Source organism: Aquila chrysaetos, chromosome 21 (genome assembly GCF_900496995.4).
Source record: "Aquila chrysaetos chrysaetos chromosome 21, bAquChr1.4, whole genome shotgun sequence".
Classification (NCBI taxonomy): Eukaryota; Metazoa; Chordata; class Aves; order Accipitriformes; family Accipitridae; genus Aquila; species Aquila chrysaetos.
In genome coordinates, this window is record NC_044024.1 from 17,857,953 (window position 1) to 17,881,907 (window position 23,955).

Below are 23,955 nucleotides of genomic sequence, written 5' to 3' on the forward strand. Positions count from 1 at the left end.
TGTAGCAACCAACGCACGCACCTACGAGTAAGTAGGAGTCGCGTATATGCTGCTAAAGGCATATGTTATGCTCCTGTGTCATTAATGGGATGCCCTGTTCTTCACCTGTGCCTTTGGCTTCCTTCAAGAGTAGTGGTTTGAATCTCTTATGTTATTTATTAGCATATGTGCAGTAACCTGCCACCGTCTCACATCTCGCATACTTATGCGACGCTAGAGCCAGTGGCACTGGTTGATTATTTTGCAAATGCAAAGCCAACTGCTTTTGATATTATCCCTAACTCAACTGAACATAGACCCAAAGAACACCAAAGTCTGAGATTAAGAAAAAAAAAAAAGCAAGCAGAGGAGGACCAAGGGAAAGCGACCTCCTGAAATCAGAGGAAAAGGAAACACTAAGTGAAGAACAATCTTCCCTAAGCCTGTGAGATGGACTAGGTGACCCGATATCTCTTTTCTGTCTCCATTTTCTGCAGTTTTGTGAGCCTCGAAGCAGTGAAAAGAGCTGCAGGATTCATATAGCGAGGTGTCAAGGAGACGGAGCCCTCGGAGAACCAAGCTTCGAGCAGAAGCACAGTAGCTCCCTACGAATGTGCAGGCCAGGGGCGTATCGAGATCGGTGCTCAGCCAAGAGGTGGGTAGCTGAGCGGTGCACAGGACGTCCAACACGCGCCTGCCTGCTGCCCTGCGGCCACGGGGTAGGCCACGCTTTGTGCTCTGTGCTGGAGCGACGCAGCTTCTGACAGAGATGTTCCCTGTCCGTCTTTTCCCAGCATAAGGGATGAAACAGGGCGACTTTGTTGGATTTCCGTCCTTTAGAGGAGGTTGGGGAGGACCTAATATTCCCTTGTGCGGGATAAACTCGTCCTTGTCTGTCTTGACTTCATGGCACCGTGGGCGGAGGAGTGCGGGAGCCTCCCCCCTCAGGCGTTAGCACCGGAGCAGGGACGGGGATAACTCGGGGCCAGGGCAGGCAGCCCCTCCGGGAAAAGTGCATCGTCCCTCCTCGCTCCTTGCCGGCTGCCCCGCGGCCCCTTCCAGCCCTCCCTCCGGCCGCCCCCACGCTCCCGCCTCGACGCCAGCCCCTCTCCCCTCAGGCGGGGCGGCGGAGCGCCGCGCCGGCCCTCGCCCCGGCCGCCCCCGCCCCTCGGGCGCCTTCCTCCGCCCGCCGAGGGGCAGGCCCGCCGGCCCCCGGCTGCCCCCGCCCTCACGGGGGCCTCTCGCGTCGTGTCCCGGCCCTGAGGCGCCCCTGCCGCCTTCGGGCCCCCGGCCCTGAGGCGCCTTCAGCGCCCGCCTTCCCCCGCCCTGCCCTGCCCTGCCCCGCCGCCGGGCGCGGGCAGGACCCGGGCCGCATTCCCCCTCGCACCCCCCCGCCCTCCTCTCCCGGCTCCGGCTCGGCTCCCCCCGCCTCCTCCCCCGCCCGCAGACAGGCGCACGCACCGCACTCACTCACACTCTCTCTCTCTCACACACACACACACACACACACCGAGGCGATGCAGCTTTAAAGGGGCCAGCTGCAGCCCGGGGGCCGGCCCACGTGAGGCCGCTGAGCTCCCTCCGACCGCAGCCCCGAGCGCTGCTGCCGCCGCCGCGGCCGGGAGACGCCAGCGCCGGGGCCGGGCGGGCGGGCCGAGCCGAGCGGAGCGGAGCGGCGGGCGGCTGCCAGCCCGCCTCACGCCAAGTTTGATCGATAACCCCCCTCCCGGCCCGGGCGGAGCAGCCTCGCCGGCTCCGCTACCCACCATCTTTGGGGGAAGTCCCTGCGCTGGGGGGGGGGCTGCTGGAGACGGGGGGAGAAAGGCAACCTCGCAGCCAATGAGCCCTCCCAGGCTGGGGTGAAGACAAGAGGAGAGGGATTTGGGGAAAAAAAAAAAAAAAAAAAAAAAAGAAGAAGGGAAGAAAGGAGGGGGAAACCATCCTCCCCGCTACCTCCGCCAGCATCGCCACCACCATTGACACTACTCCGAGTCTCCAGTTGCGCTCATGCCTGTGCCGCCAGTTTCGTTTTAGGGGCTGAACCGCAGGGGCCGAAGAAAATGGGGCAGAGCGCGCCCCGGACCCTCCTGCTGCTGCTGGCGGGGCTGCTGGGGGAGGCTCTGGCAGGCTTCCCCAACACCATCAGTATCGGTAAGCGCCCGCCGCGGCACCGCGACCCGCTCCTTCCCCCCCGCCAGCCGCGGGGAAGTTGTGCGGAGGGCGAGCGGGGGGCGGCGGGGGGCGAGCCCGGGCGCAGCCGGCTAGGGGCGCGGGCGGCCCCGGCGGCTCTCGGGGCCAGCCCCGCTCCGGCTCCTTCCCGTTGTCGTGAGCGAGAGGCGAGGCAGAAACGGCGCCTGGGCTGCGCCGGCGGGCGGCGGTGAGCGGTGCCGGGCGGCCGCTGGTGCTGCTGCCGCGCTGTCCGTTCCCCTCAGGAACGGCGGGAGGATTTGGTCCGCGCTGATGCGGAACGGTGCCCTGAAGCTGCGCATCCCGCGGTAGCGAATAATGCGAGAGAGTAACGGCGCGAACGTGTACCGACGTGCCCTAACCCCGGCGCCGAGCGAGCCGTGGGGCTGAGGGCACGCGAGTGAAATTTGGGGTTTTTTCCCTGCCTCTCCCTTGGAGCGGCGCGCAGCGGTGCCCGTTCTCCAGCAGACCGTCTCGCCACCCGCGTCCGTAGCGAATAACTCCACGGAGACGTTGTTTGGGGAGTCTGGAGATAATTTAGGGGCCGCGGTTCCGCAAGTTAGACTTTTAAATCGGCGTGTGGGCATCCGTGTAGAAGTGGCCTGGTTCTCAAGGTGCGCCTGCAGCTCCCAGTGACTCCCGACCGCTCGGGGGGCACCTGGATGTGATGCGTGGCTTTAAAAGCCCAACTTTGGACTTCGAGTATGTATTTCATGTACACGCTCTGTCAGAATTACGTGCTCAGGCTCAGCCTGCTCCTGTTCATTCTTTCCTGAGATGTGCGGTATGCAAATGTAACTTACTGCCGCTGTTTCTCCTCAAAATTCATTCTGAAATACCTTTTCCCTTTTTTTTTTCCATCCTAGGTGGACTTTTCATGAGGAACACTGTTCAGGAGCACAGTGCATTTCGATTCGCTGTGCAGTTATACAACACAAACCAAAATACGACGGAGAAGCCCTTCCATTTGAACTATCATGTAGATCACTTGGACTCTTCCAACAGTTTTTCAGTGACAAATGCTTGTAAGTAAATACATGCTTTTTTAAAAAAATACTTATTTGTTATCTAGCTTTACATTCAATTCCTCCCTGGTAGCCCAGAGTTCTTGTTCATACAATGTAGTGCAACAAATGCGTGTACTGACATGAGGTTTAGTAGATTTGCAGCATTATGTGGTTGAATAATACCTTAGGGAAACTTCTCTCACCACTTCTTTTCACCCCTTTAGTTTTGTTTTCCAGAAAAACAACCATGTTTTTTTATATAGCAGCGCTGTGTAGCTGTGATCAGTGAATTGCTGCTGAAGTAACATCCCTTTTCTGTTGAGGCTATAACCTAGCCGTGTGAAACAGTATGATTTGCAAATAATACCATGTAGGAATAAAACAGAAAGAGCTGTTTACAAGTGACCTTGAGGGGACAAAGCTGGAGGGGCTTGCTTGCCTTCTCTGCCCTGAAATACTGGGTTGTTTTCTTACAGTGAAAGTCCTGTTAAAAGCTGAGGAGACTGTAAACTGACAAATACCGTTAGAGCTGAGGGGAGAGAGAACGGAATCAGAATGCTTAGCGTTACGAGAAATAGCTCTGCACAAGCTATAATACTTATAATTTGAGCCTTTATTAACAGAAGCAGCAAAATAGAACTTTGAGTAGTGTTAATGTGGTGTTAAAATGCGAAATCTCTTTCTGAAAGACTGGTGCGTGTTCTGCATTTAAAAAAGCATTCCTTTACCAATAGTAGTTCCTCAATATTTGTTTTACCGATATGTCCAAATTCAGTTTTACTGTAAACCTTTGAAGATGAATGGAGTCTTCTTGTGAGGTAGTTGCATGCACTTTGCAGTATACAGAAATGTGCCTGTGTATGATCTAAAGGACCTCTGAATGCAATGTCCTAACTTTGTCTTATGAGCAGGATTCCTCTTCATACACTCACAGTATAAAATCTTCAAAGAGGAAGCATTGTAGTAAAATAATGAAGTAATGGAGTACAGAAAACTGGTATATCTTGCTTTAAAACAATTCCTTGTTTTGAGGATCTTATTTCTTTAATTTTTTGTTTGTCGGGGATAGGATAGTTCTTACATTCCTGTCCCACGCTGTATAATTGGAAGGCTGGACAAGTAGATATGTTATTCTTCTAGGATTTCAGGTATTTCCCGAGAAAGTTGATGGTTAGAAAATATACAATAAGGAAATATTTGGACAAATTTTGGATTGCTATTCTAACGTATCCCCCATGTGACTGCTTCTTGCTAGTGCAGCATTACACTTTTAAAGGGCTTTGTATCAGCACCTTCAAAACTTTTGCGGGGGGGGTGATTATACAATATCCAATAAAAACATTTGGTAAAGTGGAAAAAAATGGTAAATAAAAGTGTGTCTGTACTTTGCATCTTATTTTACTACTCCTATCTGGCCTAACAGCTCTTACAACAAACATCAGGCTATTAATCCTTAATCAGTGTAATCCCTTCAAGAGGCTGTATCTCAAACATAGTTTCCTAAATATCAATTATATGGATTTAAACTAAATACATTAAACTGCTTGGGTGATTAATTATTAATTGTTTTTTAAAAGTTCTATCAGCGCTTCTTTACAGATCCCACCAAGACAAGTGAACCACACGCTCGTTCAGAGGCAGTCAGTGTATTACTGTGCTTCTCATCTTCTGACATCTAGTGATTTTTGTCATTTCTTAGTGAAAGCTGTGGCAATTTTAGTAAGATGAGGTGGTTTTCTGTAGTATAGGGCTGCATGTTCCAACACACATACTACCAGTGTAGTAAAACTGGGAAACGTTAAATCTTTGGAGAAACCATAGACCAAGAGAATACCAACCTACAATAACGTATTTAAAAATAGAAGATGTGAAAAAAGGAACAGAAGAAAGAAAACGAAAGGGTGACCTTGTCCGTAGCTATGTCAACCATCTGGTAATACTGTTGGTAGGAAAAGACTACGGTGAGTCCAAGTCACCAGTCATATAGACCTCAGTAGCTCAAAATAAAAAAATAGAACAGTAGTTGCTCCTTTTGGATCTGGAAACAATTATCTTTGAAAGTCAGAATGCGCATACATATCGATACATCAGGATGAACTAATAGCCTCTCACACTACCTGGCTAACACGTAAAACATTATGGCCTAAGTACCCTTAATCACATCCTCACTTCGCAGTGGAGTGGCAGATAATTTCAGGGTGCTGCCATATCCATGAAGGAATTCTTTCCACAACATTTTTACTTCTCTTGGAGATAAGCATAAATTGTCTCCAGCGCTGTCACACAGCCTTTTGATCAATATTTGCAATTGGCAGGGATCCATAGGAGAGAAACCTGCAGTGACTCTGACTGCCTTCGCTGGAGAGGGAGGCTGTGACTGACTTTGTGGTGGGATGGGTAAAGGAACTGAAGGGAAATCGGAGAAGGTAGCACGTGTAGCTTAAACCTAGTGCCTGTACTAGTCAGTATCCATAAAATAGTACTTTTCATTCTCCTTTGCTTTGATTTATATGATAGTGACTGTAGTAAGTGTTCATGTGTGCAGGAATTGAGGGGGGCTCCGCTCAGGAAAGACTTACGTTCTTACTGTACAGCTGCACATCCCGCTTGGTGCAATCTGGTGCATTCCAGAGGCAGGAGAAAAAAAATCACTTCTGAAGTATCCTCATGAGCCAGAGATAAAAAGCCCACCTCTGGTAGGGCTGATTTGGCAATATCCCAACATGGGAACAAACTTGTTTAGAAGCAAAAGAAAATTCCTGCCCTAAGCCCCTCCCTCTCATTCCTCTTTCAGTTAAATGATGCATAATCCGATTTATGTACGTGTATTCCCTGCATCACTGCTAGCACTGAGCCCCTCTCTGTATATTTAATTTACACACATGCATACAGTATTCATCCACTCTGTATTTACCTGCCCACCTATTTATTTAGCTGTGTGATATCTTAACAGAGAGAAAATGCAAACACAGATGAAAATTCCAGTGTATTTAAGGGTGAATTGAAGTTTATCAGTTGGCTCTGGGGGGATTTATTACATCTTTTAAAATACGCAGCTTTTTGCCGTCAGAAAAAACAGAAAGGAAGAAAGTTAACTTGACCTGTGAATGAATAAAATCAAGTAAAACATGGATGTTATATTTTCTTCAAAAATGCTCATGTAGGGAGTGAGCTGGCTTTTTCAGAACAATATCAATATAACAAATCAAATGTATAAATTCATCACTGAAGTCTTTCATGCTTTTCTTATAACCTCTGATGAAGGATGTTAGTATTAATGTTGAATTATGCGTACAGTTCTGTAGATCATATTCCCTAGAAATAACCCGCGTATGTCTTTCTGCTCTGCACTTGTAGTGCACTATACTAACACTGCTCTAGCCTCTGCAGTGTCAGCTCATTAGCACACAGATCTCATATTCCCTCTCTGCACTGTCATTGCAAAAAATTGCTGTTGTACACCTTTACAGCCAACAAATGTGCACTTGCGTTATGTACAATTTTCAAGAAATATTTAGAAAAGTAAACTCAACCTTATATATAGTCCCCATGGAATTTCGCAAAAGAAAGCATTAGTTTTCATTAAAATCTGTTGATCATGTAATGATAGTGGTGGGATATGTACGGGCGAAAAGGGGCTGTGATTGCAGAATCTAATTAATCTACAGGCAGATTCCCTCTCTCAGCCAAACCTAATCTATCAGCCGCTAATTCTTGTCCCGTTAATTTTTCTGAGTCATTTCTCATATATCTTCTGAATCCAGAAGGCTTTTTTTATTTTACCAAATGTTGATGTGTAGTGTTTTTTCCACAGGCACTCGTTCTTTAAGAGACCAAAAAAAAAGAGAAGATACAATGACATGCTTACCTTAAGTTGCTAAAATCCTGTAAGTGATTGTGGACACTTTCTTGAAGGGGTCTGATTTCAGACTTTATTAGAAAAATTTTTCTTTAGCATCCTTGCAGTCCTTGTGTTTAATCTTTAAAATTCAGCTTGGAAGATTTTAATGGAAAAAGTGCCTGTTTGTTGTGAGAACGTTGCAGAAAATGATACCACAGGGCTAGTAGCAGACAATTTTTACAGTTTAACTGTATTACTCCCTTTCCCAAAGCACAGGTGCGCATATATATATATATGCTCACATGCATACTGACTCGCACGCATGCACGCGCACACATGCACACACACACACACACGCTTTTTCCTTAGGTGCTGCTCAGCATTTCTTTTTGCCAGTGGGCAGCTAATTTGCTTCCCTTGCATCTGTGTACTCTTTGGCCAGCTGGCAAAGGACACTGATGCTGAAAGTGGTCAGCTCCCTTCTGCCAAAAGCATAAGCTTGTCTCGCTGAAAGTCTTGCCAAGTTTGGTCCGTGTACTGGTGGTTTTGCGTGCTTAGAGACCACAGGGTAGATGCCTCACTCTCCCGATAAGGAATGCACTGTGGTTTCTCCCAGCATTCGGTGGTAAAACACCTGGAAATGTGCTTTCTACGCAACTCTACTCATTACAGATCCCCGAAAATGCCTTTTATGCTGCAGAATGTGCTCGAGTGTTGTATGTTACTGCTGTACGACAAAGAAAATCAGCGGGCTTTAGTTTAGGGGTCAAAGCTTTTGCAATATTGGGCTAGGTTGAAAGGTGAAGGGTGTGTTCCAACTAAAGTTTGTTTCCACTTCATGTCAGAGCAGATGACTTGTCATTAAGCTGAACGGGATCTCAGTGTTAGCAGAAGGAACCATACCACTTTCAAGTATGTTTTATTATTTCTTACATTCATTTTAAAATAAGCTGACACTCCTTTCTCTCCTCCTCTGCTGCACACATAGCATTTACATCCTGTTTAGCTGTTAGGGTTCCATTTAACTCGCACTGTAGAGATGGAAAAAAATCTTACATGAATGGACACTTTTTTTGAGAAACTCTGAATTCACCAAATGAATGAAGAGTAAAGCACGATGAAGAGCACCATTTACTTGTTCAGTTTCAGAAAGATCTTGTGCAGATGCTGAGATAAAATTGTTCACTTTTCCTATATAGCACTGGGCCTGGAGGACCCATGAGACTATTGACATGGGTTGGAGAGCTACTGATTAACTACACATTCCAATAAAATCTGTAACAGCTGCAGTTTGTCTCTGGGAGGAAATGGAGATGCCATGATGGGAGACAAGCATGTGACAGTAGCTTTTAACAACAACAAAAAACCACAGTTTTGTTGAAGGCTGACTCGGGAGCTTGTCCAAGAGCCACATAAAACAGCGGGTTTCTTTCCTCTGGGTTCGCTGTGTTCAGTGTCTGGGAGGTGGGAGGCTGTCCTACTGCAAGTGTAGGACTGTTATGCAAGAAGGTGTGAAATGAGGGAGCTGATGTATCTTTAATGATTCTTTATTGTCATTGTCACAATCCAGCAATTTAACATTTTTCCATTTAAAGTACATATTTTGTCATTACCGATTTTGGAATGCTAATTTTGATTTAGGCAGGCATCCTTATAATGTTTTAGAACATGTTATTTTTAAAGCAGCAACAGTTTGGTTTCATAGTTCAGTTTCAAACCAAGCCAAACCATATAATTGAAAACTCGTGTTCATTTATTGTGAGAAAGATGTTTATGTTGAATTTGTATTTGGCATTTAAGTTGCAGCCTAAGATCAGTACTTTCTATGCTGCTGTAAAGTATAGATCACTGGAAGTCCATGGTCCTCTTTCTAAGGGAGCTCATAAGGCAGCCTAAAAACTCTGTAACTGTTGTCATGAGGTTTGCCATACAGGGGCTTGTACCTCCACTGGAACAATGTGGTGATCTAAAAATAGAAATATATAAATGATTGATCTAGATCAAACCAGTTTCTGTGAAACTGTGTGATAATCACTGCAGTGAAGCAATTTCCAGATTTCATCCATGGGGATTCTTTTTCTTCTAAATGTGTATGTGTTACGTTTCCCATCAGAGGCAGAGACGTGCTTCTCTCTGTTACATCACCTGCTTTATATTATTGTTGATCTTCAGAACATCAGATGCCCTAGAAACCTCAAACTTGAAATCATCTTGGAGTTTTTCATGTGCAGTCATCTGATGAAGACTCCAAAGTAGACACTCATGTTCGGCTGTTTGTAGTCATTGCAGTGTGGATACTAGTAACTATCACACAGTTTCACAGTATGTACTCTGGCCTGACTGTATCGGGGAGCTTGGAGATATTTCTATAGCACCAGAAATGCAGAGTTCATTTATCAGCGCGTACCTGTATGTGAAACATTCAAAGGCAGTCCATGCCTTTTTAGTTGATCTCACCAAGACGTAGTTATTAGGGGTAGAACTGTCATATGCACACAGAGCAAGAGAGAAACAGGTGATAAGGTTTCTGTGTAAAGAGGAAGAGTGAATGTAGGAAGGAGTTACGTCAATGAATCCACCTAGCAGTCGTTCCTGCATATCCTCCTCGTGGTGTCTGAGGTGCCGGGTCTGTTTTGTCATCTGAACTGCGTCTAAGATAGCGAGTGGCAATGTGCAGCCCTCACACATGCACTGCACAGGAGGCACAGAAGCCCTTATGCATGAGGATCAACCTGCAGGGACACTGCACTGCAGATAACTTGCCCAGGCACTTGTGAAAAGGGTGAATTGCTCTCCTAGAATTGGATAATAGCCCAGGGGAGCACTCTTCTGCTGGAATGGAGCGACCTATCTGGTCACTTGTATGTAATTATTTTGGTAGACTATTTGGACGTTTCAGATATGCTGAAAGTTTTGTTTGGTTTTTTTTCAAACACAATTTACAACATGTTCACTTTCAGACCACTCGTAAGTTACGTGATTGCCTTTGGATGCTTGGTCCTGACCTCCTGTTGGGCTTGTATTTGTTGGCGTTTATTCAAATGTGATGTTTGATATGCTGATCAAGAATGTAAAAAAAAAAAAAAAATGCAGGGTTGCATGGTGCCTTTACTGTCCTGAGTCCTTTTTAATACAAGAGCTATCTTTAAAATTATATGCAGGTATCTGGGAAAGGTATGTCCACTCTTTAAAGGTATATAGTCCATGCATACTTACTTCATTCCATGTATACTTCATTATTTTCATACCTCTTTCTCTGGGACTGATGTGTGTAATGTTGGTTGCCGATTTCACTATCAGTAGTTCTGTCATATGCAAACATCAAGCATTTGAGCCCAGCCCGTGTGGTAAAGGGACTGAACTTGGGTAATTGTGGAGTCTTCTGGTGGTTCTTAGCTTGATTTGGAGTAAGTCAAACTACTTTTGGTAGCACAGTTTTTCTACCTCTTATACAAGGGTAATACAATTTACCTGTATCAGGCATTGCAGGGCTGTTTGCAGTGAAAAATTTGGAGAGCTTTGGCTAACAGTGCTTTTTTTCATTTTATTGATGACTTCTTCCACTTCCCTTCCTAAAAAAAAACCAACACCCCCCCCCCCCCAAAACCCACTCAAACCCCAAAAACAAAAAGCAAAAAAAAAAACCCACCAAAACCCAGCCTACTCTTCATGCTTCTGAAAAATAAATTGAAATTAGCACTTACTAATTTGCTGTCCTTGCCAGAAGAAGATGTACATTCCCACTGATGGACCTAGGAGAACATGTGTCACAGCTGTAGAGCAGGCCAATCTATCACTTGACAAAGGAGGAATTTCCAGCTCTTTACCTGAAATAAGCAAAGCTGTTGGAAAGAAAGCAAGTTTAATATTGGAAAGTTCTTTGTCTGCTACATACCCTGGATCTTTATTACAAGTATGGTCCATACTTCTACAGCAAAGCATGTACCCCCAATTCTTGCCTACCTGACCCATACTCACACTGCTTATTTGAGTGGTGGGAGAAAGAACCGTCTTTACTAGGAGCAGTGTTGCCTGTTGATTTCTTGCAGTGAGGTCTGTAGGACATGCTGTAATCAGTATCTCACAGCTGCCAGCTTTTCCAAGAGGTATGCGGCAGTGCATTTTAGGGGTTGGTGCCTTCCACTTCTTTGTCCGATTTCCATTTCAGAGATCTTAGTCCGAGATAGGTGCTGCAGCCCACCTAGTGAACATGGATCAGGTCTTGCGAATCACAGGGTTGCTGCATCGTGACACACATCTTGATTCGTCTTTGTACCTTGCTGTGTATGTTAAATTCCTTAAAACCTTTTGGTTGTTGTAGTTGTTTATGTTCTTCTGAGGGGGAGGTGCAGGGGGAGAGGCAGGTTGGGGGGAAATGGTAATTGGTAAGTTTTTTCAGGTGATGAACTTTCCATAGCCTCTCTACAGGAGAACCTGGTAAGACATTGGTTTTTACCAATTACAGGGGGTTTGTCGTCTTGGGCTTTACCACTTGTGTCACCAAGTTTGGATTCTAATGAAGTCTGATGGTCAGAAAACTCAAGTTCATGTGCATTCTTTTTTCCCAGCAGTTAGATGAGAGCTAATTAGTGTCCATTGATTTGCAAAGGACTGACCCAGGGTCTAACCCTGCATTGAATTGAAACTGTTAGGGGATTATAAATTGTCTAGCAAGTTTAATGTACTCGACCATCTTTCTCCAAAGTGTTTGTGCAGTGGTCAGGTAGCATCTCCAGAGTGGCTTCACTACCATCGTGGAGTTATGTCGAAAGGAGTTGGACCTAAGGAAATGCTGAATGAGCAAGCAGTCAGCGTAATATCTGCTATCCTGCCTTGAATTTCCTTTTTAAAAACATTGCTTTTTGTGCCTGCTTACTTATAACTTCTTGATGGATACAAAATAGTAATAAAGAGAAAAAAATGTATGTGGTCATCCTATGGCAGCTAATCCTATTTCTTTCCTATTTCAGCCATGTCAGCAGAGTGATTCTCATGACTAATGGTAGTTTTCATATATTTATATTGTATGCCTCGGCCAGCTCAGACCAAATTCCTCCATAGAACTGTTATCCCACTGCTGTTCTGTGCATCCCAGAAATGGATTGTATATCCCAGAACATCATGCTGCATGACTTCAAAAACACATATGATCAGAAATGATGGGAGCTGTGTGACTTGCTAATCTTTCATTTCAGATGTAGTTCCAAAAAGGTTTTACAGATTAGATAGGGATCAACCAGCAAATTAGAGGATTAAAAATAAAAGCTTTTTAAATAGTTTCAAACTTCAAAAAATGGACTTGGTTTCAGTTGAAGCCAAATATTTTGGAAATGATGACTACTGGGTTTTGTACATTTCTGTTCTTGACTGAAACAATTTGGTGAAGCCTATCCAAGTTAGCAAGAAGTTTCTGCAGATATGAATCTGCCTTCTTCAATGTAAAAGCACCTGTTCTGTCCAATTTTTATAACGACATATAGATGATGGATGTGAAAAAAAAATTGTGTGTGTTTTGGAAAAAGCTGTCTGCTTTTTTCAGGGTATATAGTTCAAGCTGCTTGTGATAGATTTTATGGATAGACAATTTTTGTCATTTAAAGTATGTATAGCGTGTCTTTCCACACCATCTACAGGCATCTTACTTTATTACCTGGAGAGGCAGTGAGATAAACCCAAAATTTATCAAAATGAGACCAGTTAACCCTCCTGAAGTTTTCCACCACTCCAGTTTGGTGCTCCAGGTGCAGGAGTTGCCTTGTTTAAAGCATGAGGCAGTATAGCTTTAATACATGCAGAGCGCGGTAAATGTAGTGATGGTTTCTACAACCACAATGTCCTGTTTCAAAGATGTGCATTCATATGCATCAAACGTGCATTACTGCCAGTCATTTTGTGCTATATAACACAAAAAGAAATTGCAAGCAGTGATACTTAGTTGTGCATATCTACAATGACCACTGGGACCTAAATGTTGTAGTGCTTCATTGTTCTACCCTAACAGAAAGAAAAAAAAGCCTCTTTGTATCCCATTAGATAAATAGGGGCAGTCAAGATACATAATGGAGTATTTCTCTGATCTTATTTACACGAGGGTGAATTTGGAGTAGCTCTGCAGGAGTTTGAAGAAGTGAAGCCAGTAAAGGGTAAAAACAGAGTGGTCCATCGTGGGATATTCCTGGCTTTAAGCCTCTGGATAAGTGGGGGATTGTGGGTCCAGGACAGCCAATGCATTCTTCGAGGGAGACTCGGAACATCTCAATCAGTAGCACACCTCTCCTCCAGGACTACGCAGGTTGTCCAGGCTCTTGACTTCAACAACTAGCTGAATACACCCTTGTGTAGCGTTGCACATATTTCCTCTTGGAACTTTGGGAAATTTAACAAAATGTTCACGTTCAGCAGTAATAAGTGTCCCTTTATAAATGATGCTGGGTATCTCAGAAGTATCTGTAATAGACTGTGTAGAGCAGAATCTGCCAAGGAAAGATTTTGTTTTTCAATTGAAACAAAATAGTGTAAATCAAATAGTCTCCAGTGGAAAGTGCTGACCTTGCTTTTAGCAGTAGTCAGTTACACCATCTCTAGTTTCAGGTTTTCGTTTTTCTTTTTTTCCCTTTCCCCCCATATGTATTTTTGTAGCTGTGAACATTTCACCACTTTTTTCTCTCTCTCTGCATCAGTTTATGGATTTTGCAATTCTTGTATGAATAGAGGAATAGAGGCTGTGTGACATTAAAGACCATAGACTCTTCTGTGAAATTTAACTCATTGTGTCTCCTGTGTGCTTGCATGAATAATGATAGTCCTGATTGAAAAACATAGCACCTATTCCTGAGTTGCTCTAGAAGTAATTCAAGAACAGATCTCTGGCAAAACAGGGTCTTTTGGCTGAAGCATAAAGCTAACATTTTAACCTATTTTCATCTGTAAAAACACCCTGTTGTTTTTCATGAATAATGAACCTATTGTGGGTAGTGATGCTGCTAACTCCTGCATCCTGGTCAGGTTCCAGCTTGGATCATTATCAACATAAATCAGTTATTCTCCTGGAAGCTTTATTCAGATAAATTATCTGCACTTCCTGTCTTAAATTCTTATTGTGTTGTTCTGCAGTGCTAGCCTCTGTTTCACATAAGATGCATTTGAGATTTGAGGCAATCTCTGCATACGCTGGAGGATACAATTTGATATTAAAGTATATTTTCCTTGCGGGCTTTTCTGAAAAGATTCTGTGCTTCCTTGGTAATGTCTGGAGATTCCCTGTGTTAATAAGAATTGTTTTGTTAATTGATTCCAGAATCTGCTGCTCTGGAATAGTCTGCCTTAATCAGGATCTTCACAGAAATTTAAAAATGGCATCTTTCTGGACAAAATTGCAAGCAGGATTAATGTGATTCCTCCTTTCTACTATGTGGTCTCTAAAAATGCTTGTATCAGCCCCATGTATTTCTTGTGTATGCTGGGTTGAATTCAATCTATTGCAACATTCTCTGTAAGGGGATTAAAATCTCCTTGGAAATAACTTAATCAAAATCGATTATTAATTGTGTTTTCAAGAAGCTTGGGTGAAGCTATGTGTGAAATGTGAATCTATCATTTCAGTTTCTCAGAAATTCAGCTGTGTAATGCAGCGTATGTGGAGTACGCTTGCAAAAAGTATCGGAAAGCTCCAAAGATGGGAGACTTCCTTCTGCGAAATGGGTGTGGGAAGGGCAATAGCAGTTTAAGATTCTCCCCTGCTATCCTGCCTGCCTCATTCCTGGATGAAAGGTGCTATAGAAGTGTAAAGCATTAAGATCAAACCTCCTGGATAATCAGGACTGTGACTTTGTTCTGCATGACAGAGAAGGGCCTGCAGTTCAGACGCTGCTGACTGCCTTCTCTGCTGAGCCTGCCAGCAAAAGGGTCAATTAGTGCCAACTGCAGGAGTGCAGCTCCGTTACAAAGGCCTGCGTCCACTTAGAACTGTTCATTTAGGCTCTCGTTATGGACTTTAGGTTAATAGCAGTGTACACTGCTACCTAACCATTTACCTGAAACTGAGAGACTTTATTTTACCAGTTTAGCCATCCTCCTACCCACTTTGGGTTGTTTTTTTGTGATTGAGTCCAACTTTAAATCTCTGAGACAAGTGTATCATGTTGTGCTGTGATGATTACCATTCAAGTGAGTAGAGATTTATTGCCAATATAGAATAACAAGTAGTAACTAAAATATTGATGATCAAAGCAATAGAGATCTGCAGCTTGATAAATTCACCCGTTCTTAAAAGCTGGCTTTTCTCTGTGAATGTCCTGCAGACAATTTTACTTTAACAATATAATCAAGGCTTTCATTTTAAAACAGCCGCCGACCTTCTGTTTGCAAAGGGAACTTCCACAGTACAGCCTGTCTCATGTCTCAGAGGTGTGAAGGTACCAGCTGGGTTGTGAGCTTCCCCTGTTTGTCCACTGGAAAGCCAGTGTTCTCTTTCTGAAGAAGTTGGTGCCATTAATCTTTTTGCTGTTGGCCATTATGCTAGAAACATCCCACTGAAATGCTTTCTTGGTGTGGCTGCGTGTGCTGATTGTCCTTCATATTATGCTAGCAATAAGCTTGTAAATTGGATAATGCTACAACTTGAAGATTATTTTAATTGCCAAGATATAAATTTTCTGAGCAACAGACTTTAAGACTGAAAAGTGATTGTTTATGGCTATAGATGGAACAATGTGACTTTTTAAAGTTGGTCCAGCAGCATTTTGGTTGCCTGGATGTATGCACATATGCTGTTGCTTCCTGCCCAGTAGTCTATTCAGAGGGCTTGGGCATTTCTGTGGAGCTGATCTGATGGAGTTTCTCGGAGCATTACACTCTGAAGGAGCTGAGGTGATGGCTTTGGCTCCCACTCATGATATCTGCAAGAAAGAAATTGCTGCAGTCCAGTGGTGTATTGAGCTCTCTGCAGTGAATATCTCATGGCAGCATAAGCCCTGCCTGGAAGCAGATGAGTGCCAACCTCTAGGTCCTTGGGAGAACTGATCATTCCTCTGTTTTGCCTAGAGCACACACCAGGCATCTTGTGATTCCTAACTGGTGAAATAGGGTCAAAAACCTAATAATAATTCCTAATGGTTAGGAGATTTTCCTGCAGGAGCATGAGATATGTTCAGAGCCTCAGGGCCGGTGACCCACTGCGGGCTCGCAGGCTGGGCAACAGTGGTGTTTCTGTGCTAGCCCACAGCCCAGCGAGGCTGCCAGGGAGAGTCACTTCAGCCGCAGCAATTGGATCTTTTTTCACTTCAGGGCTTTGGGAGTTTTCTTTGGGATCTGTACTCCGCAGAGATGTGTTTTTTCCCTTTAGTCAGCTGTCTTTATTCCTTTTCCTCTGTTCTCTGTTCTTGCCTTGCTTTGATAGATAGGAGCAGATAGACCATCATTAAAAAAAAAAAAAAAAAAAAAAGGAGCTGTTTCACTTCCCAGAGACAGCGAACAGGCCTGTGAATGGTGCCTTCTGTTCCCCGTCTGCCTGGGTTCACCTCGCACCCATCAGCCTCAGCGTTAGTCTCGTTCACATTGAGCCATTAGGTTTGTTTCGCTCTCAAAAACTTTTGAGAGTAGGCACGTTTCACAGTGAAGTAGTTAAAAATCCCAAACTTGCTTACATTTCCTCAGAATTGACGTTAGTTATTCCCAGGGTAGGTTTACTCGGATCACTGGAGCTTTCTCTGAATCCAGTTTGACTTCTGAGACGGTTACAAATCCTTGAGATGGTGTGAGTTTCCTGCAGAGCTGGAACTGCTATAACACCGGAGGGATCCTGGTGCTTTCGGTGGAGCCTCTATGTAAATACAGTAACTGGGTGAATGAAAAAACCAACAGTATAATTCTTCAGCATTTATTTTTAGTTTCTTGAAGCCTGCCATGCCTTTTGCACTGATATAAGACTTCTGCAGCTCCCAGTGATGAACCCCCCTAAAACAAATGACTCAGATTAGTATTATTTATAGATAACCACAGAGATCATTCATTCCTCTCAAGCTGTTTATTTTTGGGCAGCCCAGTGAAACTGATGAAATTGCCAGTTGTCTGAAATGCTACTGCCAGTTGTTTGAATGAACGGTATTGATTATAGTTACAGGACTATTCATCTTATACTGGCACGCATACAATACATGTATTATAAAAATGTTGTCTCTGTTGACAGCTGGGTTATGAAATGATACACTGAATTATACGTCCTTATAGGCAGTGTATACATAAACTTTTCTTAATCCCAATTCAAAAGTATTAAAAGTTACTTGAAGGAATACAGTATGGAGTATCAGACACTGTATTATAATACCTTCGTTAGAAACAACCACTTAACAAATTTACATTGAAATGAGCTGGCATGATGAAACCTCAATGGGTGCTAACTGGTCTAAACAATCTTCTGCTGTGGAGGTGGAAAAAATTTTATTTTATTAAATGAGTAAAGGATTTCTTGGAAGATGCAGATATGAACGAGACCATTTAAAGCTACTCTATTATTGCAGTTTTGTTTTAAAATCAAAGAAAACCTTGAGGCAAGCCCAGGTTGCAGCACATGCGGTAGTAGTCTTCTGGCTTCATAGAACATACCTTCATCTTTCTGATTTTTTATTTTAAAGAAATGCAGTGATGCAGTGATCACGTTCGTCTATAGTTACCTTCAAAAGTTTTCCATCCTTCATTCTGTCGCTTACTTAATGGTGTGTATCCCAGTTGCCTGGGTTGCTCTGTCACATCACCTTTTGCTGTGGGATTCACTGGAGAGAAGCTCAGCAGATGGCCCTTTGGCTGCAGCTTCTGTCCCTTCACTGGAACAATCTGTTGTTCTAACTCAAAATCGGTTAGAACAAACCTCAAAAAGTTGAAGTAAACCCCCCCTCTTGCATTTTAGAGGATGTGATCTTTCACTGATGCATTGCTGTATATTTGAAAGATTGATATTTTGAAAAACTATGATCGTTAAATAAAGATTAGATAGATTTTTAAGTTCTGTGCTTGAAAATTTCCATTCTCTTGCTCTGTAGTCATGAGTGATCAAAAATAGATTACAGTGCTCAGAGCATTTTTTTCCAAGTCTTACTAATGCTTACTTGACTGTATCTAAAATAATACCATTGTCTCCAGTAGTTGCCCTGAGAGCAGACTTTGCCCATATTTACCTGAGCTAACTGGTACATTGAGCATAACCTGAATTGTACACAGTGGTGACAGATGTAGAATGCTTGGGTGTTTGTTTAACATATATTTGCAACTGTAGCAAATTTGTTAAATAACTGCATTTAAGGTTTCATAAAGTATGTAAGTCCAAATCACAGCTGGAGTAGATTGACTTAGGCTGCCTGATGTAAGTGGATGGAAGCAGATTTATATCACCATGATTCTTAAAATGGTATTTAACAGTTCTTTTTGGCAGTACAGTGGATAGAATTCTTTACAAATTTGTGTGTTGTTCAGTTGCCAAAGGATCATATTCTTCTTCAGCTTATGTTACCTATGATAGCTTTCAAATGGAATATTTTTTTGTCATAATTTCAATTTTCCACGGCATAAACTATCAATTTCATGAATAGGAAAATAATTTTTTTTCTCTTGTTTGTTCTTCCTTTTTCTTCATAGTCTGAGATTTTTCTTTACCAGTAAGTAATACATTTGTAACCATGAAAAAAGCTTTATTTGAGCATCTCTTGTCATTGGTTTTTCAGATCCCAGCAAGCCACTTTTTAACTGTCTGCTTCCTTCTGCTCAACATTTCTGCTTTCTTTTCCTTTATGTCAGTCCCTGCAATGAAGCTGCTGTAATACAACCACATTAATTGATGGTGGTTTATTTTTAAATTCTTTCTCTAAAAATTTAATCTCCTGTTATGAGACAGGATATTTACATGCTCATCCTCTATAAAAGTGGATGAGTTAGCGGAATAAATATCCTACACGTTTATGGGAGAATAGACACCCCCACCCCCATGCTGTCAGCATAGAGAGAGATGGATTCTGTTGATAACTTGTGCGGTGCAGTGGCTGACAAGATACGGTAGCAAGGATAAAACACTAGCTACTGCACTTGGCAAAATTTAGGGGTCTCTTCAGCTGTGAATGGCTCTGCTTAATTGTTACCGAAGCCTCCCCTGCCGAAATGATGCATCAGAGCAGCACAAGCTGAACAGTTGTGATGGCTGAACTTGCTCCTGCTGCTCATGAACCAGATACACTGTAAATGCAAACAGTAGGTGCTCCCCTTGTCTCTAATTAAAGCATGGATGCAAGTTTGGCTATTGAGCTGCAGTATCAAGTTACTCAAAAAGCTAACTTGGGAGTTGAAAAGCAGGTATTTTTGCTTGATACATATACTCAATACCTCTGCTTTTCTGGCTTCCTCGGCAGAAAGGACAGCTTGAGGGTGAAAAAATGCACAGAGGTGAATCTCTCTTTTTTTTTTTTTTTTTTTTTTTTTTTTTTTTTTTTTAAATTATGGAAAACTATGATATTTTTGACTGTTCACTTCAGAGTAAAGAGGAAAATTTCCTGGAAATCCTAAGGAAAGGTGGCCTTCCCTATTCGGTATTTTCTCATTCTTCTGTGGAGCTGCAGTATGACTGATTCTATCCTGCTTGCCTTTTAAAGATACAAGATCAATTATGGTAATAAGGATTACATGGGATGGTTATCTGGATTCTTAAGAAAACAATGGCAGAGGAGGAAATAGGGAACGGCAATATTGTCATTTGAGAGGATGCTTGTACATGGCTTGTAGCTAAAAGCATGTATGATATTCTTCAATATTCTGTGCACTTCTCCATAAAGCCATTAACAGCTTGTTGGAGAACTCAGATGTTGAAATTGGACACTCTAATGTCCAAACTTGCCTTTCAACAGTGTGCTCAGCTGTATAAAATGCTGGATGGATATTCTAATTCAGGCCACTACTTTCTTCTTTGTTAGTAGCAATATCCATTGCAAGAGCCAATGTGGTGGTGTGTAGTCTCCACCATGATCTTCCATTAGATGTCAGTCAAATCTCTGCTTCTGGATTTTGTTTTGTCTTTCAAGACAGTGAGAACGTGTGGGCTTGCTTAGCTTAAATAACTGGTTACTTTTCAGATTAGTTAATCACAACCCCAAGTTTTTCACCTGAGCAATCTTTCCAGGATCATCTATTCAAGTAGCTTTTTCTAATCTTAGGCAACAATTTAACTTTTTAAACACAGAAGCCCTGATTATGCTGTTTTAGAGGAAGAACCCTTACCTTCTAAATCATGTTTCCTCTCACGGTTGATTTTCCTTATTTTTAAAAAGTTTCGATTTTTTTTTTTTCTTTCAGATCAAACTTGTTTCTATTCTTTTCCACTGCAGTTGGCTCATAGATGAAATGCACATCTCCTGTTTGTGCAGACAACAACTGCTTATATCAAGGACAAAAATTTTAAAATTATATGTACAGCAGCATCATTGTGTAATATTACTGTAATCAGTAAAGTTTCTTAATAAGCTACACAACAATATGATTGCTTGATTCCTGAGAAGAGTCTCACAAAGGTGAGTTAAGTTTTACGGGGTGAGATTAATTTCTCACTTGCTCCCCTTGGTCTCCCAAAACTGATATTCAGAAATAAATCTTTTAGGAGAAGAATTTAATTATCTTGCATTTCCCACATCGTTGGCTCTAATTAACTGACTGCCCTTTGGATTCTTTCCCTCATTTGGGAAGTTTGAATAGACCCTGTAGATACAGCGGTTTTAGAAAGAGACTTCAGAATGCAGCTTGTCAGAAGACTACAGCTCTGTACAGCGTGATTAGTTTAACTTATTGGCTTGACCCAGCACATTTATTCTGCTTAACTGAAGTCATGAAAATCCTAGATACTGTACTTATTTACATTTGTTTGAACCATCCTTTTGGTAAAAGAAAATACTTTTATTGTGGCAGTTTGATGGTTTCTCTTTATTGCCTAGTAATATACTCCATGTTATGTTTTTATTCAAAGTTAATTGTGTGATAGCAGGATATTTTTTTATTTGAGAATAGTTTTGGGGGCTGGGAGGGAGGAAGGAGAGGACCAAGTAAGTGGAGGGAAGCCACAGCTTAGAAAAGGATCTGGAACCAAGAGAGTTAAAAGTGCGTTTCTTCCCAAAATGTGAAATTGCTTGAAAGTACTCCCTCCTAGGGCACAACCTTGGTGTGTTTGCTGGTGCTGTTTTGAAAGATTTTCAATTTCTGTATCATGGGTAGATTTTTATGGAAGGGAAGTTTTCTTCCTGAAGGACAGGAATTAAATCATGCTTGCTTCTTTTGGAACTAATGTGTAGTGTGTATCCATGTATTCACGGCTACTGAATTATCCTGCTTCTGTCAATCTCTCTTTCTGTTCCCGTAGTCCCTCAACAAAATAAGTGGCCAGATTCAGAGTATTTTGATTCTTCCGGAGTAAAGAGGAGGCTCCTATCAGCTGGCCACCATCTGAATCCATGTATAACCTGAGAATTTTGATGGGGTGAAAGATTTTTGTGGAACGTAGATTAAAACAGAATAAAATCCCAAAGGTTCTGTGCCTCAAGAGACAATGTGAATTTATGGATTACATATACTCTGTGTAAAATTGTCTTTCCTGCTGTCCTTACCCATAGCACCAACTTGACTGTCATTGGAATAAACCAGAGGGGAAAAAATATTTCTTCTTTTTTCTCGCTTATTTTTGCAAATAGCAATTTCTGACTTGTTGCAGGATCGCATCCCTGCGTTTGTTAGTCCCATCACTTTCTGTCTTCGTTTTTATACAGTGACAAGAAAAAGAGGAACAACTGTATATAAAGATATGCTGTTAAATCCATAAAAAAATTTTGAGAGAGCTGGGCTGAGTGCAGGGCCTGAAACTGCCTTGAAAATGATCTTTAAAAACTGACTGTATCCAGCTGAGGATGGAACAAATACATTGAAGAGGATGAGAAAAAGAAGCTGGGATAGCACAAATTTACTACTTGAACAAAGAAAAGGAAACTATTCCAATGCAGTAACTCAAATTCTGGTTGCTTTCCTTAATAGGATGGCTTCAATAGGATTTAATTTAGGGCTAGTTGCACTAAGCTATGGAAAAATGGAGAGCCAGGAAGGGGTGGTTTTGTTTGTTTTTAAATTATTTTGATGGTTACAAAATAATCTGGGAATTCTCAGTTCATGGAGTTCGTAATTTGGTTGGTTTGATGTGGTTTCTGTAGGTCTCAAGACTTCCTGAAATATTGGACTGACAGTGCTTAACTAAAGCTAAAGCTAGTGACAGCCTAACTGCGTTTGCATTCTGGCATGTTTTTGCAGACTTTTCTTGGGTTAGTAGAAAGCTATAAAGGTCAGTAGCTTGCTATATGTCCATACAGTAACTTCAGGGCTCACAACCATGCTTCTAGCCAGAAAGGGTCTTACAAGTGTATTACTCTAATGAGAAAGATTAGAAACAAATGGGAATATTTTTAAATGTTTCACATTTACTCACTGCAGATTCAACAGTGAGTTTAGCCCCAGAGGCAAAGAATGGCATAATAGAGGGACTTGAATGCCTGTTTTTCTTTTATAGGTGATCTCTGTAGAGCAGGAGGTAAGAAATATTATCTGAGCTTCTTTGGGAAGCTTGGAAGAGCTGATGAATTCATCAGTCCTTTTTGTGCAGCTCTACTGGAGGATTTAAATCTTCATGTCTTCAATTTATTAAATTATTATGAGAAAGTCATTCTATTGTTATCAAATTCATTTTTCTTATGCAAGTTTCTGTGCTATTTTTGTTAGAGAAAGGTATTGTCTCACTGATAACATTGCCAGTGGGAAGGAGGGCTCAGACCGGCTCACGTAAATGGAAAATATATGGAGAAAATCGGAGTACAAAGAAGTCTTCTGTGCCTATAACTGACATTTCTTCAAAAATGAGGTCTCTTATGCCTTATATTATAGTCTGGAGAGGCACTTCACTTTGTCCATTAATCTATCTGAAAAGCTTTACTACCTGAGTTCACCAAATAAATCTATTCCAAGGCCTACAAAATTTTCAAGTCCAAAAATAATCTGTTGATGGGCTGCTTTGAAAAGTTTGACACTGTCAGGGAGTCTGTTTGAAAATCAGACTAGGAAAATTCAGTAACAATAGCCCAGCATTAGCTCTGTACGATGTATTAGTTTAAACAAATACGAGGACACATTATCGTAGTCCTTTCTGTTATCTGCTATTTTGATAGGCAGTATAGAATTATATAAGAGAGAGAGAGATGTGTGTGGAGAAAGAGAGCGGTATTTCCTGTTCTGGAACCTAAGTTTGTGATGAGCTGCTTTTTGCTGAATGGCGTGGGTGCTTTTCTTGACGGCTATTACACTGGTTTTAACAAAAGAAAAATATTTATTTTAAATTTAAACTGAAATTGGCACTGACATTTGCAAGTTAAAATGCAGAGTCATTAATCTATAAAACCTGGAAGATACTGTGAATTAATTTGTAAGAACTTAGTAAAGCAGAAATTTAATATGATCATATTTGGTAGGACATGGGTACATTTAAATTAAAGTGTTACTTACAATCTCTAACTGGAGTCACATATCAGTTTCTATTCTGTTGTGCATAGCAACCTGATTTTTTTTTTAAAGCTTATTTGAAAGGAAGCTGAAAAATTAATCGAGTTCATTGAGTTCATGAAACCGTTCCTCCCATGGTTATGCCTATGCCTGCTGTGAATAAGGGCTTCCCTACCTAGAGCCTAGTGGTGTCATCCAGAACCGGCAGTGTTTCTCTCCGGTTTGGCATCTCTCGGTAAGATCCTTCCTATCCTTAGCGCAGTGTTTTGTTCAGTGGTTGACCTCTGAGGTGCTGCGAACAAGGGATAACCAGCAATGGGGGACGGCCTTCAGGGTGATGATGGTCTTCTGGAAAGAGCCCATGCCGCAGCTTACTGCAGGGCT

The 23,955-nt window shown here is 42.2% G+C and overlaps 2 protein-coding genes across 7 annotated transcripts in view; one reads left to right on the forward strand and one right to left on the reverse strand.

The window, feature by feature from the left end:
- Positions 1 to 450: 450 nt before the first annotated feature.
- Positions 451 to 1,956, reverse strand: LOC115333893 (collagen alpha-2(I) chain-like). The gene is made up of 3 exons (XM_029997465.1): positions 1,933 to 1,956; positions 1,454 to 1,737; positions 451 to 1,408 (listed from the first exon to the last, which is right to left on the reverse strand). Exons 1-3 carry the CDS (start codon positions 1,954 to 1,956, stop codon positions 931 to 933), a joined length of 786 nt encoding a protein of 261 aa, XP_029853325.1. The 3' UTR covers positions 451 to 930.
- Positions 1,713 to 23,955, forward strand: part of GRIA3 (glutamate ionotropic receptor AMPA type subunit 3) — a 155,551-nt gene continuing 133,308 nt past the window's right edge. For 4 of the 6 annotated variants that reach the window (XR_005931023.1, XM_029996554.2, XM_029996555.2 and 1 more), the window contains exons 1-2: positions 1,917 to 2,130; positions 3,033 to 3,191. Coding sequence is in view for 5 of the 6 variants with exons in the window: in XM_029996554.2 (XP_029852414.1) it covers positions 2,040 to 2,130; positions 3,033 to 3,191 (250 nt within the window). In the remaining variant the exon portion in view is untranslated. Of the gene's footprint in view, positions 2,131 to 3,032; positions 3,192 to 23,955 lie in introns of all 6 variants that reach the window. The other 2 variants (XM_029996557.2, XM_029996556.2) reach the window with 2 other exon arrangements.